Below are 20,496 nucleotides of genomic sequence, written 5' to 3'. Positions count from 1 at the left end.
ACAGTAATTATGACACATACGCTACGTGTGACATAGCAATTGTGACACATAGAATACATGGGGTCATAATAATTGTGGAGTATGTATTTAAGCAGTTAAAGAATAAGTTTCAGATCATGTTCATGTTAAGTCAAGTTTCAGAACAAGTTCATATTAAGTCAAGTTTCAAATCAAGTTCATGTCAAGTCAAGTTCAGTTCACATTTTAATTTAAATTATGTCAGTTATGCTATGTTAAACGTCAAGTTATGCTTTAATTACTTATGAAATTAATTATGCATTTATGCTTTTACTGTCATCCATGCATCATTAGCCTTGGTGGAAGTTTTTTGTTAACTTACTGAGATTTGATCAAATCTCACTTTGGTAATTCCAACTACCATTCTCCCCGAATGATAGATCTTATTACAGGACCTGAAGGAGAATCAGGAGCTGACCAACTAGACATAGTTGACTAAGCGATGGTGCGATATCAATGTTAATATAGTAGTTAACGTAAATTACTATTTGTACAATAGAGTTGCATCTCCAGTACTTTTTTATCATAACCATTTTGGACTAGTATTGTGATTTTAGTTGTTCAATGGGTCTTTATATGTCACAACCCCACCCTATCAAGAGTGAGACCGTGATCCCGTAGCTGTTTTTTTTCCTATTATAACTATAAATTTATTTATAAATAAATGCCTATATTGTTATTAGTATTATTGTTTTTTAAAGATAATATGTGACGGTTTGAACGTATCACGCATAAATTCTAATTCTAACTGAAAGAAACATCTAATAGACATACATTTATATTCCTTTACAAAGGACTCTCAGAGTCTGTCATCTATTCATTTAACGTAACTACTTTAAACAAAAAGGGACTCAGTCCCTTCAGCCTTTACAAAAGAAAACTAACTTAAAGCAGGAGGGGTTTCCATCACCCCACTATAAAATATACCTTATACCCAAGGGTATCTTGACTAGAAGTTAACTCAATAAAACATCCCCGTGTGGGGTCCAATATTAAAACGTAAGAAACATATATTCTCATTAGAAATAAACCAAACTACCCAGGGACTACTAAACGTCGACCCCGCCCTCCTCAGCAATACTCAGCTCCTCAGTAGATTGGTCTATACTTGGACGTTTAAAACATAAATACAAAGTGAGTCTAATACTTAGTAAGCTGTACATCATGCTGTTAACTTAATATGCATATAGTATTTTTTTTTGAAAACATACATCCATAGACCAATACTAATTCTGACAATACTTCCATGCATATGCTTTCTTTATAACCTCATGCATACGCTTACTTCTTACTACCATGCATATACTTACTCCATACTTTCATGCATAATATTTATTTCTTATTTTCATACATACTTATATATCATATCTTCATCTATAAACCTAATTTAATCTTTCACTTTCTTTTGGCCAACACACTATTACGTCCCGTGTGTTGGGGTTAGCGGTCCTATTGGACCTGGATTCCATCCATGGCCACAGGTTAGAACCCTTTTCTGTCAGGGAGTAGCACTGGGTGCACTACCAGTACTACTTACCCGGCATTGCAATCTACCCATTTCTTTGATATCATTTCCTTTTATGTGGCCATTATATATTTTCGTATATTAATTCATTCATTTTCTTTCTTTGAAATCAACATTTTCAGTATCTTTCTTAGTCCGATGCATATGCATTTGTTTTGAAAAAAAATATAATTTCATGTCATGTTTACATATAAATAGAACCTTATTTATTTCAAGAAGCATGTATGAAAGTTCCATGACATAGAATCTATATGCATGCATTGCCATATACACATACAACCAATTATAATCAATAGGATACTTAACAGGGGCTACCAAGAAAGACTTGTATATAATATAAATTCATTTATTCTTTAATTAGAGGAACGTTTGGAAAGAGATAGAGATATATTCTTCCACAAGAGAACTTGGCATGGGCGCATGGTCATAGCTACTTACCTCGATCTGCTGCAATCTCTTTAACTTCAGAAAATCCTAATCCAATAAATAACAAGTGTGTTAATACTCATCCAACATCCAATATATACATACCAAACCACAACATAAAGAGATGAAAATAAAATAAAAATTGACACAATACAACACATCGTTCGGTTTATCCTAACAACACCTCAAAACCATGTATATATATATATATATTTATAAGATGGTTGATGTATTTAAAAAAAAATCCATATATCACTTACACTAAGAAATGAGTTAGGAACCCTTACCCCAAATTTCTTCACTTCTTGAAAGATGAAAACACCTGAAAATTCCAACTATAAGAAACCTCAAAGTGGTAAAGAAATAGATAAAGTGCACTGTTTGAAAAGATTTAACTTTCTTTATTTCTTTTGGGAGCTCACATGGTTTAGGTGATGGAAAGAATGATTGGTTCTTCTCTTGAACTAGAAGAAAGTGAAGGAAGAAGGAGATGTACGATTGCTTGAAGAAGTGGAAACTCCTTAGGAAATGAAAAGGGGTCAAAGCTTATCTCTTGAGGTACATGTTGGATGTCCTAGATTAAGCCTAAAAAGATAAAGTTTATACCTAATTCAATTCAAGGGTGTAAGTTCAAAGGGGCTAATTCATAATTAATTCAAAGTGAAGGACTTAAAAAAAAGTATATTAAGGATATAAAAATATACTCTCATCTCATTTTAATAATTCACATAAAATAAAAACACACACATCTTAAAATAAAATAAATTGAATTAATAAACTAATAAAATCTTTACATGAAAATATTTAACTTAAAGATTAAATTAAAATGACGTAAAGACTCACGTAGTAAGATTAAGGTATTACATTATATATGAAGTATCTTTTAAACATTTAGGATATTTTCAATTTGGTGCATAGTATTGCTAAAGAAAAAAATTTATTCGCTGCGAATATTGCATAATGTTATATGCATGTTAAGAACATTGCATTTTATATGTCATGAACGGGGGCAAGTAACTTTGTGTTACATATAATAACGCTTCAAATGTCCGTCCGATTCCTAACGAAATTTGGGGGTGTCATAGTAAAAGTGAGATTGAACAAAAAAGAAAGAGTATAAGTGAGTTTGAGGAAAAAAATAGTGAGACCGAAAATAAGAGAGAGAGGAAAATGAGAGAGAAAAGAAATGAGGGTGTGGCTGAAATCTCAAGAAAAAAATAGAGTGAAAAGAAAAGTGAGAGTGAAGAAAGTGAGAGAAAAATAAAGAGAAAAGTGAGTTTTTATGCTAAGGCAAATTTTACTACTAATGAACTTGACAAACTTTGCCTAGTATTGTTATATCTTTGTTGCAGGATTATGAGATCATGATTCCTAGTGGTGTGTTTAGTGGATTGCTTCCTATTAGAGAGATATAGCATTATGTTGATTTTGTGCCGGGTATGAGAATTACTACCCGACCTTTTTTTGAAAAACATGAGTTCTTGACACACTTGAAGGAACAAGGTAAGTTGTTGACTAGAACGCATGCTAAGTGGGAGCACTGCCTTGAGATTTTTCCTCATGTAATCACATACAAACATGGTGGGGAAAATTTTGTGGTTCATACATTATCAAGAAAGTATGTCCTTATCTTTAATTTACATGCAAAGTTATTGAGATTTGAATATGAAAAGAAATTGCATGCTAATGATGATGACTTTGCTAGTGTGTATAGAACATGTGAGCCTTCTAGTTTTATGTGTGAGTTGCTTGTGTGTGATAGACGTGGAGATAGTTTGTTGGGTAACTTGGCTATGCTAAAGATTTTAGACGTGTTACATGAGCACTTTTTGCAATATCATTTGTCATTCATTGACATGTCATATGAATGTTTGTGAGAATATTATTTGCTATTCATTGGGGTTGCATATAATCGAAGTTGTCGTTTTAGTGTAAGGAGCACTTTAGATGTGATTCATAAACATTTATGGGAGTATTATTTGCCTTCTATTGACTTCTCGCATGAACGTTTGCGGGAATATCATCTGCCCTTGTTAGAGTTTGCATGTAATAGGACCGTGCATACTATCATTTTTTATTCTCATCTTGAAATTGTATATGGTTTTAATCCACTTACTCCTTTAGTATTGATGTTTTGCTTGTTAATGACAAGAGTGGGTTGGATAGACCTTTTCATATTCTTGAGAAAATTAATGATGATTCATATCAAGTGGATCTTCTAGGTAAGTACCATATTTATGCTACTTTCAATGTTTCTGATATTTTTCCCTTTGATTCAAGTGGAGATTCAAGATCGAGTCCTTTTAAGGAGAGGGGGAATGATGGGCCCAAAGACGGACAAAGTCTTAAGGATCAATTACAAGATCAAGAGCCAAGATCAAGGAATCAATGCAAGGATTGGTGCAATCCAATTGGAATGAAGTTAGCAAGAGTCCAACACTTAAGATGGACTTGAAAGAAGAAGAACCAGTTTTGATCCACTCGATCCAAGCTTTAGAAGACATGACTTAGAGATAGGGCTTGTTGTTGTTAAGACTTTTAATTTGTTTAAAGGATTTTTATTATTAGTTTAGAATAAGTAGACTTCAGGATGCTTAGCCCATATATGTCATATTTCTTATCAATTAGGGGTTTTGGGAAGACCTTGTATTTTGCCCAAAGGCTTATTTGAAAAGCTATTATTTTATTTGAACTAAGGTTTTAAAAGTACCGTAGTGCACTGTTCATGCTACAGTACCTACAATACTATTCACTTAGGATTTTTGGAGATTGTTTATTTAAACCACTTATAGCCTCATTTGAGAATGTAAGATATTATTGAATTTTTATTAGTGAGTTGAGTTTACTCTTCTTGTTCTTGATTGAACTTATTAAAGGTAAATCAAAACTTTTGTGACATTCCTCATTTGTAATCTGGGTTCGTGAGACATGTTATTCAACGGGCTTAGATTTTAATATAATCTAGATTCTTTAAACGAGTTTTCATTGAGTCTAGATTCTCTACCCATTTACTTGATTTTGACTTTCTTGGATGAATTTTCAAATTGATTATGGGTTCAAAGGATTTCAATTCTGCAGGTTCACATCCAATGATTTATAGATTAGAATTTATATGATTGAGAACCATGACGTCCAAGAATTTGACAGATTTGAAAATGTTGAGTGTATCATGCAAGAACAATGGTGGTGAAGCATGGTGATTTGTGGGAACTAAATCAATTTGGATCATCAGGGCTCATATATATATATATATATATATATGTTTTAACTTTCATTAGACAATTTCTTTCAATTTTGTTTGATCTCAATATCATTTTCTTGCTTTTATATATATATATATATTTTGAAATCTTAAAATATTTGCTGCGAATAGTAACTCGTCGGAAATACATTTTGTGTGTATGCCAAAATTGATTATTTCCTGTGATAAAATTTCTTCATAAATAAGTATTTCTGATGAAATGTTTTGTTGGAACTATCATTTGCCACGAAACAGTTTTCTGGAAATACTTTTTTCCCACTATTTACTACCAAAGGCTATTTTCCATATTGAAATAATTTTTTCCTCGTGATTAATCTTGTGGGAAAATGTATGCATTTCTTACAAGTTGGGCTTCTCGTGAAGAAAAATACTTTTAATCATCAATTTATTTTAGAGCATCCCACGGCTAAAATTTGTGGTAAAATGAATGCAGCTTCTTCCCACCACAATCTCCCTCGCCAAAAAGAGGTAATTGTAATTTTGTTTTAGTGAATTAACCATGCATGCATCAGATGCATGCTCTCTCTCTCTCTCTCTCTCTCTCTCTCTCTCTCTCTCTCTCTCTCTCTCTCTCTCTCTCTCTCTCTCTCTCTCTCTCTCTCTCAAACAATTTTAAGTAATCTTGTAAAAACCTCATCACCTTGATATATATTCCAGCTTAATTATGACCTATTAATTGAAATTTTAATTAATATTACCCTCTTATACATCCACCAATTCAGTAGATCTATATGGAAGTATATAGAGGCCAAATAATCCAAAATATATCAGTGATATACATAAGCAAACACACGCGCCATGCATGCACGTAAGTAATGCTTGCATGGTCCCTTTATTTAACAGCTATAATTCACATGCAGCATGTATATATAGATTACAAGCTGCCAGAAACCCGTTGCGTACAAAGCCCATATATATACAGAGAGAGACTTATTTCGTCTTAGTCATGAAACTAAAAGCATGCTGCTAGAACGTATATCTGATAGCTTTGGAAAGTAACATGGATCGATCGATGATCTTGGTTCCACTTTATTTATTGAAAGCCACATCATATATTAATATAATAATCTCCCTTGATCATGATCATCTCCTCACCATCTTATTAATTAATTAGCTAGCTAGCTAGACTAAGCGCCTGTGTTCGCATTTTGTAGTACCTTCTGGAGTATGAATTTCCTTACCTTTTGTTGGACAAGGGTGTTTACGGTGAGTATCATCATAGGATGGTCCTGGAGGTCTTCCGTGCGATGGGTTTGCTTCCGGGCTGCTATCGTCGGTGTTGTTGTCGCCTGTCTGAACCTGATTGGTAATTAGGAGCCGACGATTGGCCGCTTTTGGCCTAGGCTTCTGATCTACTGGGAGCCTTTCTGCATCAGCTTGCAGAGTCGCAAAGATCAAGAGGATTGCAACAAAGGGTACAACAAGTACTAGGGTTTTCATGATGATGATCAGTCTCTGTACGTACGGCCAAATCCTGAGAATTAAGCATGCCGCAGCTGTGTGTGTTAGGATCGATTATCGTTCAAGGAAACTAGCTAAATGATCATGGCTATAAATACTAAATAATTAGAATGGAAGTTAGCGAGCTAGGGCTACAATAATATTGCATACGTACCTGCAGGTATCCTTTTGTGGTTGGGAGATCATAATAAGTATCAGCAGCAGTGAAGAAATGGGTGGCAAAGGTGCGGGCAATATATATAAGATGATTTCCTAATTAGATCGGATCTTAAACCTTTAATTGCGTGTTAGAATAAAATCGAAGCACTGAAAAAGTAAGGGTGGCTAGCTATCACCATGGGAAGACGCGCGCTGTTGCCACCAAAGAAGTAATTATGATTCAAATGGATGGTCAAGCATTTCGTTCTTACCATTCTACGGTTTAATAATTAATCATGGATCATGATTTTACTGTGTAATTCGTTGCATAATCTTTTTCATAACCAAATTATAATTCTTTGTGATCAGGAGCATTTGACCGGCCAAGGATAATTGTGAGATCGATATTCAAACGATCATGACCATCGATCGTTGAAGTTACTTGTTATAAATGTAGGTTATTATACCATGCATGCATATTAATCTGTGTGGTGAAAAATATAGCGCCAATGATTATTATGAATAACTTGAGTTTTATTCCAAATATATTGTAGATTGTGTAGTTGGAAGATAAGTTTGTGAAAAATCATGGCACATGCAACAGAAAACTTTTGGGCAATCACGAAAGGAATACTTTTGAAGAACTCTTGATCATGATCAATTGCTAATAGGGAAATCAATTGTAGCGATTTTAAAAGGAATTACAGCAATTAAAAATGCTGCAATATTTATACATTAACAACGATTTTTTCACGCTAGAATGATCACATTAGCAACAATTTTTTTTCTTTGCAGCGTTTTTTTGTTCTATTTTCAACATCTAAATTACGCTGCAAAATACTATTTCCAACAATTTTTTAAATTTTCGCTAGAAATACCTTATATTAATTGCAGCAATTTATAGAGTATTTGCAAGGATTTCAAATGCTATAATTGAGATTTCTCAGCGATATATCTCTCTGAGTGTGAGGATAGTTACAGCGATATTGAGATTATTAGCAAGGAAAAAAATTCGTTGCTAAAAGTAGTTTTAGTAGCGAGATTTTTTTTATCGCTGCTATGGGCAAAAAAGACGTGATTATAACGGCGAACGTGCAAGGAATTTAAAATCGCTGGAAATGAGTATATGCAGCATTTTAGAGGGACTTTTGCAACGATTTTAAGCACTGTAAATAACCTGATTTCTTGTAGTGGCAAATGAAATGTCATTCTGGATGGTTAGCCGCCACCTTTAAATTTACTATAAAATTAATTGATTACAATCAGATTTATACAATGACAAAACTTTTACTGACTCTAAACCTGACTTGAAATCCCACGAGTAACCCAGTCGATTTCTACAATGGTGACAGTTCGGGAAATCCTTTTGGCCTTTTGTATAGTTTGATCACCATGATCGCCAACTTGATCTTTGTAACAACGTCCAAATCCCTAGAAATATTCCTTTCGACCAATGAACACGTCCACACTAATGGCCGACTCCATATCAATAACCCTAGAACAAAGTGATCATACAAAATCAACAGGATGATGGTCTATATTATATATAGTTATATATATATAGAAAACTGTTAAGAGTTTTATAGGCTTGATCGGTACCTCACAATGGTTTTCTTTCAGGGACAACAAGAAAGAATCTTTGAAATAATGCTCGAGTCCCATAAGAAAAATTGTGCATCCTTACGTTTAAATAGGTAGGGTTAATGTTGGGTCAAATTTGGATAGTAGAAGCATATATACTTCAATTCAGATTCTATGCATGTTCGCTTGCTGAGCGTTTTGACATGGTAAACATTAAAATTTGACATGATCACAGCCTTCATGACACCTATAAAGATCATAAAATATTGATCAATATGGTTAAACTCACAAATTATCAATCTCTCAGTTTAGATCCTAGAAAATGAGTAGAAATCTATAAGCTAAATCAATCCATTAATTTTATCTTTCGTACATCGACCTGTAAAACATTAACATACTTAGAAAAATGATCCCAATGAGGAGATCCATGCCATGCATGATTGAATTAGGAGCACCGAATTCCGTGCTGCATGAAAAAGACCGTACTGATCGTTCATCATATATAGCTAGCTCTTGCTACAGAGACTCCATGGAATTAATCCTCGTCAAAGAAGCTACAAAAGGCCGCACGGGCGCACACATATATACACACGTAAATTAAAAGCTCTTTGATCTACTAGTCTCTACGCGCGTTCTCCTCCATATTTTCTAGTCTGATCAATAGGTCATTACTTCTTCCTTTCCTCTTTCCGAGATCATGAAGAAAAACATTGCTCAAATGTTCTAGCATCTTCAATGGAAGCGGTTTAAGCGTTTACTGATTCATATATGAATGTATGTATTTGACAACCCTAGATTTTTCTGAATAAGGTGCCTTCAGGGGAGAAATGACAACACTAGAATTAAGTTATTTGCAAGACATACAACAGCTAGCTAACATTTAGTCATGCATGCCTTTCTTTAAAAAAAAAAAAAAAAAAAAAAAAAAAAGATCAAGTAAATTAAATTTCTAGGTCTATATCGTGAAAACTAGAGAGTGAAGATATTAAATTGACTTATCTTATCATTTAGATCACACAAACACACACACACACACATATATATATATTAGAAGCATGATAGGGGATCATATATTAATTATTAATTAATCCAACTTGCGCGTTCAACCTCGCATGTTTTTCTTATTCTCAAAACCTATTTTATATACATACATATATATAATATCCATCGATCGATTAATATCGCATTAATCAGGTTCCCTAATATTTTACTCCAGCTTTTCTAGTAGTACTCTATCTCATGATTCACGTAAAGAAAAGATTTTAACAACAGTACTATATAAATTACATCGATTGTCATCGTCCACTTCATTTTGTTCTTCCTTTATGAAGCTGAATATATCCACATTTCTAGCTAGTTGGCATTGCTATTTAAGTGTAATGGCATTATAGATTTTGCACTTAGTTGATGATCATCTTGATTTTTCTTATATGTATCGGCCTACTTAGATATTGGATTATTGTTCTCCACCTCGTATTTACACCAAGGTGGAAGGGTTCCCTCGTCCAAAAACTAATCATATATCCACGCATATATAAGAGTATAAGGTACCGTACGTGTATGTCTATTTGTTGCAAATTTAAACTTTTTTTTTTTGTTTTTTGTTTTATCGAAGGAGGATAGCACCTCCAAACTTTATTGAAAACAAACTCTTACTTATAGTGGAATAATACCATATAAACAAATGAATCAACCAAAACTCATCCCAATTAAAACCAATAAAACATAAAAATTTCCAAACTACCTACGAATATACGCCGGCAAACCCAATCGCTCCACTTGCAAGAATCCTTTTATTTCCATGGGGAGTACATCATACGTCATACCTTCTATCACAACCTTCCTCACTACGCCTTGCTAGAAAACGGCAACCATATTTCCTTCCTCATGTCATAAGCTTATTTTCAGTGATTAGTAACCGTCCCAAATATGCAGCCTGATGTAGTCATATATATATATATATATATATATATATATATATATATATATTTATTTATAAATACTCAATTATTTTCTTCTTTTATGTTAGGTCAATTACTTTAGTGAAATGTTACTTTGAAATATATTAAATCGATCAAGTAGATGTGAGTGAATATGACTTAATTATCTCGAACTCAAAGAAACACTACCATTATAATTCATTTTTTTTTCACACAATTATAAATTATATATTGAGAATATGTATCTTTTATCTTGATTTGCCTTGAAAGCATGGGTTTACACCTCCCCCGTCATCTTCCCCTTTGTTTTGCAATAAACTTAAATTTTTTTTTTTGAAACTATGATGATTTCACTTAAAAGCATATAAAAATCTCTACAATACCGGCTGGCCAATTGGTTCTTTGTATTTCCAATCGGCTTCCTCTTCATCTCTTTTACACTGAGTGATCTCACATGAACTACTCATCTCCTCCTCCCCTTCCCGGCACTCTCTTTCTAGTTGATTTCCTTTATCCTTTATGCATGGCGGACGTCAACCATTCTGGAAGACTTTAAATGTATACTACACAAAGAGCTAGCTAGCTATCACATAAAAACCCTAATATATACTGCAAGCAATTTGACATTTTTCCACGAGTTTGTTTTTCCAAGATCTACTATTGTGGCAAATACTTAGCTGATAACACAAAAACTATCTGTGGGAAAAAAAAAAAATTAAGCCTTTAGCAGAAAGATCATGTCCGGGTGAGCAAAACTTTATGGGAAAACGACTTTTTGCGATGCAAATAATTTTGTCAGATAAGACATCTAATTGCTTATAGCTTTTTGTGGCAATCAATTTATTAGCTTTTGCGGTGCTAATGAATTGCAAAAAATATTTTTAAGATTAATGCTCGTATTTTTTCCCTTATTTCTTTCTTTCCTTCCATGTATTCTCTTCTTTCTTTTCTACCTCCTCCCACTTATACACCGTCCTCTCTAGCCTATGCCTTCCAACCCTTGCCTCCCTTCTCTCGCACTAACCACTGCTAGTAGCCATGAATTGCAGCCATAGCAAGGCTCACGCATAGCCAACCACTCTCAATCTCCTTCTCTGTTTTCTCCCTCAGCTGCCATCCCTCTCCCTCGGCTACCATCCTGGTGCCGTGGGCACCTGTTGCCCTACTCATTCTCCAAATGGTCCACGATCCCTCCACTCTTGAACCCCGTTGCTCCTTCTAGGTATCCTTCGGATTTTGAAGAATTTTTCATTATGATTGTTTTCTTGGACATTGGGAACTTATTAATGAGTGCTGAGTTAATTTCTTATTCATATCTCACATAGACTTCGCTTGATTTGCTGGAAAAGCAGGAAAATGAGAAGAAAATGGAAATTAGAGTTACTTATACAGTTCATGTTGAAATAATTAGGTGGATCAAATTCAGTCTCTTGTTTTTCTGATGTTTAGAATTAACAATAGATACTATCTTTTATAAATTTATTGGGATTTTGGATGTCAATAACTGAAAACGTGTAGCTAGCTGCTTCTAGAAGTAAATGGGGTAATGAACGCGGTTGTAATCTTCTTCAAGAGGTGGTTAATTCACTTTTTTTACTTCTGTTTTGCTCTTTATGACCCTATCTATATTTTTCTTAATGTGCCTCAATGTTTAATATACAAAAGTATAATTAACTTTGCTTCCAATATCTATTAATGTAATTGGATCCCTTTACAAATATCTTTGTTGATACGTGGATCCTCAAACGGGAAGATGACCGTGCAATATCATCATCATGATCATTGTTTGAACTTGGGAACATTAATGGAGATAATATATATATATATATATATATATATATATATATATAATCCTCAACTTGCGCGATTAAATATGGTGAATATATCAATATGTGCAAGTTGAATATTAGTAGTGGACACATGATAATCAGAATGGATGATTCTTCAAAAAATAATTTTGTTTTAAAATTAGCCAGTAATATTTCTGATACTAGTACTGATCATCCAGCCCATTATAAATGAATTAGTTGTTTAAAAAATAATTCACTACAAGAAAAAGGTCTTTTTTCAGCATTTTTATGTTTGATGGAAATAAAATCGCTGTAAAAAACCTTTATTTCCAGCGATTTTGATGTGGTCGGCAAGTTTTTACATTAAAGTTTCAAATTGGTCTTTTACAACGATTTTTTACTTATTGGGACAAAAAAGTCGCCGCAATAATAGAAAACAAAAAAAGAGAATTTTGTAGTGATGTAAATATAGTAGCAAAAACTCAATTTTAATCACACGGCGCCAAAACTCCTTATTCTATTCTCACTTTTTTCCCTCCCCTCTCTCTTTTCCCCTCATTGTTGTTCTACTTCTCTCCTCGATCTCTACTCTTCACGCCTCCATGCAGCTACCACTATACGTCGTCGTCGACTCACCGTCACTGTCCACCTTCACCGTTGCTGGCCATCCAACCAAGCCCCTCTCTAGCCACTTCTCTCTCTCTCGCAGATCTTCCTCTCAATTCACCCTCGAAGTCTTTTCTCTCTTGGGTTCCTAGTGCCATTGTGTCCTCAGCCGCCGTACCACCTCCAGCTATAGGCGTAGCTACCTCCAAAAGGTCCCTAGCCTCTCCACAAGCTCTCCCTCTCTCTCACCGTCAATCTATTCTCAACCCGCACAGATCTCGCTCAAGCACCTCGTATAAGCCCTGCACTGCCTTCCTCCACGGCGCAGCACCACCGCAAGTTAGCCCTCCACACGACTGCAATGCCACCCCCATTCTCCACTGTCTCCCCTTTCAAAGCCGTAAGCCAACCCAGAACAGAGTAACCCTCTGTTCTGGGTTGGGGACTTTTGAATTTATGATCAATTTTTGTTTTGCTTTAGTTTAATGTCTAAATCATGAGATTTATTTTTAAAGTTACAGAAGCAAACGATTGGAGCAGGCTTGTTGTTTAAAAAATCACAAAGTTTTGCGGGCAAGCTCAAAAACCACCAAAAATTCCAAAGCATCAAATGATGCACTCAATGATAAGTATCTTTCTCGCTTACTTTGGTGGAAGGGGGTTTGCTAATTCATACTTTTTTATTAAGTTTCTGGATAAGCCCTGCTCCTTTGATATGTGTGGAATATGAAATTTTTGAGAAGTTCAAGTAAGAACTTGCGTGATTTGGTTTCCTTGTTGTAGAGGTTGGAGATGTGCAGGAAGCCTTGGGGATTGTTAGTGTCGCTGTTGCTCTCGATGAAATTTGTTTTCAATTGGTAAGACAAATATTGAACTCATATAGAACTTTCTAAATTCCATGTCCTCAATGCTTCATTAAACGACTTTTATATCAATAAAATTTTACTTTCACCTATAAAAAAAAATACTTCTTAAAACAACATGATATGTGCATTTCATTTTCTATGTTTTTCTAATGGGCCAGGTGTGCCCATGTCATTGGACATATGTGCAATCGGAGGATATTATGAGATTCATATACCTTTTTGCTTTTTTAGTTTTTCTTGGGGGGTTATTTTATGCCTTATTGCAGTGTCTAGATGTTTAAAAAAACTGAAAAATAGACATCTGATCACTGCCATGAGAACACAATACCTATCAACAAAGAACAACTTAGGTGGGAATGATCAAACTGTAAAATTCCTTACACAGTAATAATTTTAGCTGATTGGTTAAGTACCATCTACATGTTGTGGGATTATTTTATATTGTGCATATAGTACAATGGATTTGAATGGAAAGAAGAAAAAGAAAAAGAAAAATGATTCATTTCACTTAGTCCCTTTTCCTTTCTTTTTCCAATACTTGCCTATGTAATAGGGTCCATTTGTTCCTTGAAAAATTGCACTACTCCCACTTTATCTTAGATTAAAAGAAATGGTTACAGTGGGCATAAATGAAAAACCACAATTTTTCATTAGTCACCTTTCCTTCTGAGACATAATGTATTGCAAATGCAAATTATATATATATATATATATATATATATATATAAATTGCATGGCTGTTGTGCATTTATTCACATCATGCAAATAAATCTCCTGATATTGGGGGCTTCGAAATTGAAGCTTGTGTATTACCTTACCAGTTTATTTGCTGGATATCTTTATTTTCACAAGTTCTTACATGCAGGTCTTGCTCTAACTTGTTATTTTTTAGTATTCAAGCATGCGTATCTAGGTAGTCCATATGTGTTTGGACTTGTAGGAGTCAATCATGATCTTCACTTTCCAGAACCAATTCCTGTTGTTGGTATGAACTATTACACCGTTATATGTGGTGATTGTTTCATTAGATGTTATGCATTAAAGTACTTGTACAAAAACACATTATGCGTTAAATTATTAAATGCTGTTTTTTAAGTATCTAATCAGTTTTATTGCATATAAGTAAAGTATGTTTCTAGTGTCCTCGGTTATTTGGTCGCAAATGTTGTTGTCCTTTGTAGTAGTTTTATTTTATTAACAACATTCCTCTTTCTATGTGTGGTGTGTGTTTACATGCATTCTTAAATACATCTTTAATTAAATACATAATCTATCAAATAGTACCAAGTTGAATTATAGCTGGAGAAAATCTTGACTTTGGACTATCTCTTTTGGGAAAATCTTGACTATGGACAATTTGAGAAAGTGTGAACTTATTGTAATGGATTGGTGCTATGTGTAAAAGAAATGGTGAATTTGTGAATGTTTTTCTTTTCTAGGAATAAAAGGGGAGGGATGTTTAAGGAGACATTTTTTGCCCTTATTTACATTTTTAGGGAATTTAAAGTCTCTAAAAGAAGTAAATGCTTTTTGCAATAGGCTTAATATAATTTATTTTTCATGTTGTTGAAGCTTTTGCATGATGTGAAAGAAAAGGTAGAGAGAAACAAGTAGTTTTTAGCATAACTGGCTACTGTCATTGACAACAAACTAATGTCCCTTTGATTCATGATAAGCTCCTAATTGGTTTTAAATAAAGTCAAACATTTTTCAAAAAAGCACCTTTAATTGTCTAAACTTTTGCCTTCCAAATAGATCCTAGAGGAAAATCAAACCCTAACCTCCTTGTAACACCCAAGAGTAAGCAAACTCTCATCCACCCTAAACCTCCTATAAAACTAAAAGCTTTCCAATTAAAGGTATTTTTTCTGAAGAACAGACCCAAAATTCATTAAAGAAGAAAGAAGAATTTGCCTAAATACAAATACGAAGGAGGACCCAGTCTTCCCTTGCACCTTGGTCACCTATTGTAACACTTGTCTTCATCTTTTTGTAGACAATCGAATTTGTTTACTATAAACAAAAGGCATAGCACAAGTATACATACTTTGCCTACTTAAAAAAAAAAAAAAAAAAAAAAAAGTACACCTATATTATCTTCATAAATGAATTCCATGAACAAATTATATAATTTGCCTTTCAAAAATTTCTTCAGATCTCTATGTTCCAATTTTACTCATAGTGATATGTAGTAATATCATACAATATTTCATTACCTTCAACAATTAAACTAAGTACCTGCATATTCTTTACTTCAATTGTGTTATCCATCTAACCAGAGAGTCTCCATTGATAGTGGCTGATAACAATTTGCTTAGCGACTCCATGAAAATAATGAAAACTAATGGAGTCAACAGATCACCCTGTCACAAACCTTAAGAACCATTGAAGATAACGTTATAGGTGCCCTTTCTTAAAAGCATTTAATTTAAGAGCCAAGAAAGCTTGGAGTTCCTTGGAAATCGTGGGATGATCGCCACAGTCTAACCTTACTAATAAAAGCTTCTACTTTTGTCGACAAGGTTCATCATGACATGATGAACTTTTTCCATGTTACTATGTGGTCAAGGATATGCTTTTCCTTTAGGATCAACTACTTCATCATGAGTTGGATTAGGTTCTTTCATTTGTTTGAGGTCAATACTTGAAATTTTCTCTTTCTATGTGAAAATCTAGCAGTTCAAACACAATGGTATGCTCAGATCTTCTCTGCCTTTGAGAGACATTTGGATCCTTGCACAGCTTTTGCTTCTCACAAAGCCCTAGTACCTAGGACTTATCCCTTATTGCTATAGTTTCTTTTATGTCATTAGACCACAATGGTAAACACTGGTTAAAATGCTTAACTGTGGATTTTTTGGAGGATAAAAAATAATAGCTTCTGAGTAGTTCTTGAACTATTTACTAATAATTATGTGCAGCGTTGATCACTCTGTTCTTTACCATCATTCTCGTGCTTGCAGATATCAGAAGTGGTTAATAGTATGAAAAACTTGATTGATTATAGCTGGGAAAAAGGGACAGGACCTATGGGTAAGTTTCCTGCAAATTTTCATATCATTAAAACTTTTACTTTTACATCATGTTGTTTTATTGGTGGTCTTTTACTAAGGTTGAGAATAATGTTAGAATGTTAGATCAAAGAAATGAAGCTGGGAAACTCTTACCTAGCTCCATGGTAGTATTGCCATGCTATCTTTTGATAAGTATTGCTATATTATCAAACTGATGCATCTAATGTGAATTTATTGGATAAATCTGTCATAGAAATTGTAGAAAATTTATTTCCTTGATTTTAAGCAATTGAAGACTTTAGTGGCTTCATAGCTTGCTTAAGAATTTAGTGGCTTCATAGCTTGCTTGTGAGCCTAATGTGCACCTTGCCGTTCAAAACCCAAAACAAATCCAAAGGGAAGAATGTAGTAGTGGCCCCAAATTTTATGTTGTTAACATAATGGTTAGCTGTTAATGTGTAATTTACCAAAATATATTTGATGACAACTTTTTCCCTGTTGTGTTTTGGACAGTTTCTCACTTTATTTAGGCATTACTTCTTTTTGTTAAATGTTAAATATTCTACACTTGATGGAGATTAGGGGGTTCCTTTTGGTTTTCATGACGTTTGGAGCATTTAGCTTTAGGAGTCTGTAAACTTTATTATTGCTTGCATACGGTACTTGGAAACTACAATTCCCTACCTCTCTTGTTTGCATAGGTGCATGAAAACCTAGGTTCACCTGTATTAATATTATTATTTTTTTTATTTTGTAAAAGACTATTTGCGGCGACTAAAAGTTGCCGCAAAAGGAAACTTTTAGTCGTAGCAAATCTTATTTGCAGCATTTTTTCAATGCTGTGAAAAAACATGCATGTTCCCTTACTTTTTTAACAACGTTTCAAAACTCTTGGAAAAATATTATTCCCAGCAAATTTTTAAACGCCGAAAATAATTATAACCTATTTGCAGCGATATTTATGCTATTTTAAACGGTTTTATAACGTTGCAAAACTTTTTCTTAGCGATTTACAACTAACATGGAAGGGTAAATGTGGCGATTGTTTTTGCTATTTACAACGTGAAAAGTCACTGTAAATAACTTAATAAGTGAGTAGACAATTGCGACTAACATTCAGTACTGTAAAAATCGCTGAGAAAGAGTTAAAACAGCGATTTTGGGATCTTTTGTAGCCATTTTTGGTGCTGGGAAATGCTGATTTTCTTGTAATGATTAGAAATTATTATATAAATAAACATTACCATATTTCAAAGAAATTCTAATTAAGATATGTCGTGTGGATTTAGAATTATCTATGATCATCTCAGTATGGCAGCCACCACTACTTTGGGCTTGTTTGGGGTTGCCTTAAGATGTCTGAAAAAGTGTTTAAAATATCCTTAAAACTTATAGCTTATTTGAGATTAGAAAATCATGAACATACTTATTAGCTTATTTGAGATTAACAAATATTTTAATATGTAACATTTAAATAACTTAATTTTTTCATTAAAGAGCTTTTATGCCTATTAAAACACTTTTTGAGACTCTTAATCCAACTCCAAATAGGTCCTTCATGTCATTTCTACTGTAAAAAGTACTTTATATATATATATATTATTTCTAAACAAATATAACATATTGGAAAGTGTTTTATATATAGTTTATCAAGCAGCAAATAACCTTTTAATAATAGAGTTTAATTTTCAAAATTGTACAATTATAAGTTTTAAGCTAAAAGTTATATTATCTACCGCATTAATCTCAAATATGTATAATTTTAGATGTTCTAGAAGGACTATTAAATTTATTATAAAATAAATATATTGGTATATTAAGTGATAATAAGCCACATCATGTACCGACATCACTATTGATCCATTGCTCTAAATGCTAAATGCTAGATCCGTCGTACAAATGTATTCTCAAACGAGTCAAACCTGCAAAATCTAACTCGCATTAGCCTTTCCTACTGTTGCATAAGCCTCAACACTGATGCCAGCTACTCGAAAGGCAAGATTCGGACTTGGTGAATGTTTAGGATTGGGTGGATAATATAGTTTTTCGTTTAAGGCTTATAGTTATAGAGTTTAAAGTAATAAGTATTATTATTAAAAATTATTTATTTATTATTTGGTAATTGTATATCTAAAGTATTTTCAAACATGTTACATTTGCTTATAAACAAATTAAAAAAAATACTATTTTAAAATTTTATTTATATAACCATACGTATTGATGATATGTCAACTACTAAAAATGATAAAAATTTTGAAATTTAAAATTTAAAATTCCAATTAAAATAAAAAATACTAATGAAATGGGGCTGTCACGTAATAAGATAAATATAAGGGTAAAGTTATAATTATTTGAAAGTTATATAGATATTTTCATCTGTTGACATTTTTTTAAAAGTGTAAGTACTACATTCCGATAAATTTGGAAAAGTGCATTTGAGGAAAAATATTAAATCAAAATTAATTTGATATTTTTCTTAAAACGTACTTTTTTGCCTTTTTATATTAAAAATTAGCACTTAAATATGAATCAACTAAATAAGCTAATTTTATTATTAAAGTAATTTTAATATTATTTAAGAACTTTTTAAGACTCCTAATGTAATCTCAAACGGACTCTTAATTAGTAAAATTTCGCCCCTATTATATATAGGAAATTAAATATCAATATATATTTTGATTAAAACAACAAGTTTAATGAAATTTTGATCGGCGATCGGAAAAAAAAAATCTAAATATCGTTGTTATTTATAATCCTTTTAGATTTAGGGTTTTGACTTCTTCCACCTCCTCACAGTAAGATCATGCGGCAGAGATATATAATTTTTATATATATTGTTTTTTTTTATAACAACATAATACTTTATATTCACTAACAGCTACAAATTACATCAAAGATTCTGATCAAATAATTTGTAAAATACATTTAGGGAATAAGTCCCACCAAATTCTGAAACCATCTAGATGCTTAGCATATTTTGCTAAGATATGAGCTGCAACATTTGCCATGCGCCCTTATTTTGTATTGAACACCTCGGAAACCTCTTAATCATTTCTTGCACTTCATGTGTGACATCCATCATTTCCTTTTATTTTTAATTAGTTATTTTACTAATTACTTTATTGGTTCATTTATTTTAAATTGATTATTATTATTATTATTATTATTATTATTATTATTATTATTATTATTATTATTATTATAATTTATCATTTTTACTGCTTGAGTTGCGTATTTTTTTAATGTGCTTTTTCTTGTTATCAATTATTGCCTATTATTTATTGGCTCTTTATTTCAAATAATTTTTATTGCTGGTTTTACTATTTTATTTTACTAAGTTGTTGGTTTTTTATTGTCTTCTTATTTATCTATTATTTTTAAGTTAGTTTATTCTATGTTTAAATCTTTACCGTTATATCAATTTGAAGACCCCAAGATGAAAGGCCTGAATGAAAACCCAAATCCCTTTCCCTTTTTTTCTCATTTCCCTTTTTTTTTCTCTCTCTCCTCCCTCTCCTTCAGCCCGCACAGCACCCCCCTCCCTTCATCAAATCCCTTCTTTCAACCCAACCTTGCCCGGCGCTGCCTAACCTTGTCATCGCCCACCACACCTGTTCACCCTCATGCCTGCGACCATCACCCACCGAGCCTAGCCTCCACCTCGCCGCCGCCCTCTCCCATGCACACACGTAACTCCTCACATGGCTCCACTGTGCGCAGCTCCTATCGCTGTTGTGACGCCCCAACTCCCATGTACGGAAATGCAGGGATCGTGATGTCAGGATTATGACAACATAGGTCACGCATCCCAATGATGAGTACCAAGTATGTATACATGCAAAAAGTATACAACAAAAATGCAATGAATA

At 33.2% G+C, this 20,496-nt stretch overlaps 1 protein-coding gene across 1 annotated transcript; it reads right to left on the bottom strand.

Annotated features, from left to right (window-relative positions):
• Nucleotides 1-5,984: 5,984 nt before the first annotated feature.
• Nucleotides 5,985-6,918, bottom strand: LOC122294600. The gene is made up of 2 exons (XM_043103492.1): nt 6,847-6,918; nt 5,985-6,705 (listed from the first exon to the last, which is right to left on the bottom strand). Exons 1-2 carry the CDS (start codon nt 6,876-6,878, stop codon nt 6,354-6,356), a joined length of 384 nt encoding a protein of 127 aa, XP_042959426.1. The 5' UTR covers nt 6,879-6,918; the 3' UTR covers nt 5,985-6,353.
• Nucleotides 6,919-20,496: the final 13,578 nt, after the last annotated feature.

This window comes from Carya illinoinensis, chromosome 2 (assembly GCF_018687715.1).
Source record: "Carya illinoinensis cultivar Pawnee chromosome 2, C.illinoinensisPawnee_v1, whole genome shotgun sequence".
Classification (NCBI taxonomy): domain Eukaryota; kingdom Viridiplantae; phylum Streptophyta; class Magnoliopsida; order Fagales; family Juglandaceae; genus Carya; species Carya illinoinensis.
Note: the sequence above shows the minus strand (reverse complement) of the source record. Positions and strands in the feature narration are given on the sequence as shown.

Bases quoted from the DNA above. Each gene is read 5' to 3' on its own strand.
- LOC122294600 (XM_043103492.1), bottom strand. From the start codon at position 6,878: ATGATCTCCCAACCACAAAAGGATACCTGCAG. The intron at 6,706-6,846 runs GTACGTATGCAA...CTTAATTCTCAG, and splicing joins CCACAAAAGGATACCTGCAG to GATTTGGCCGTACGTACAGA.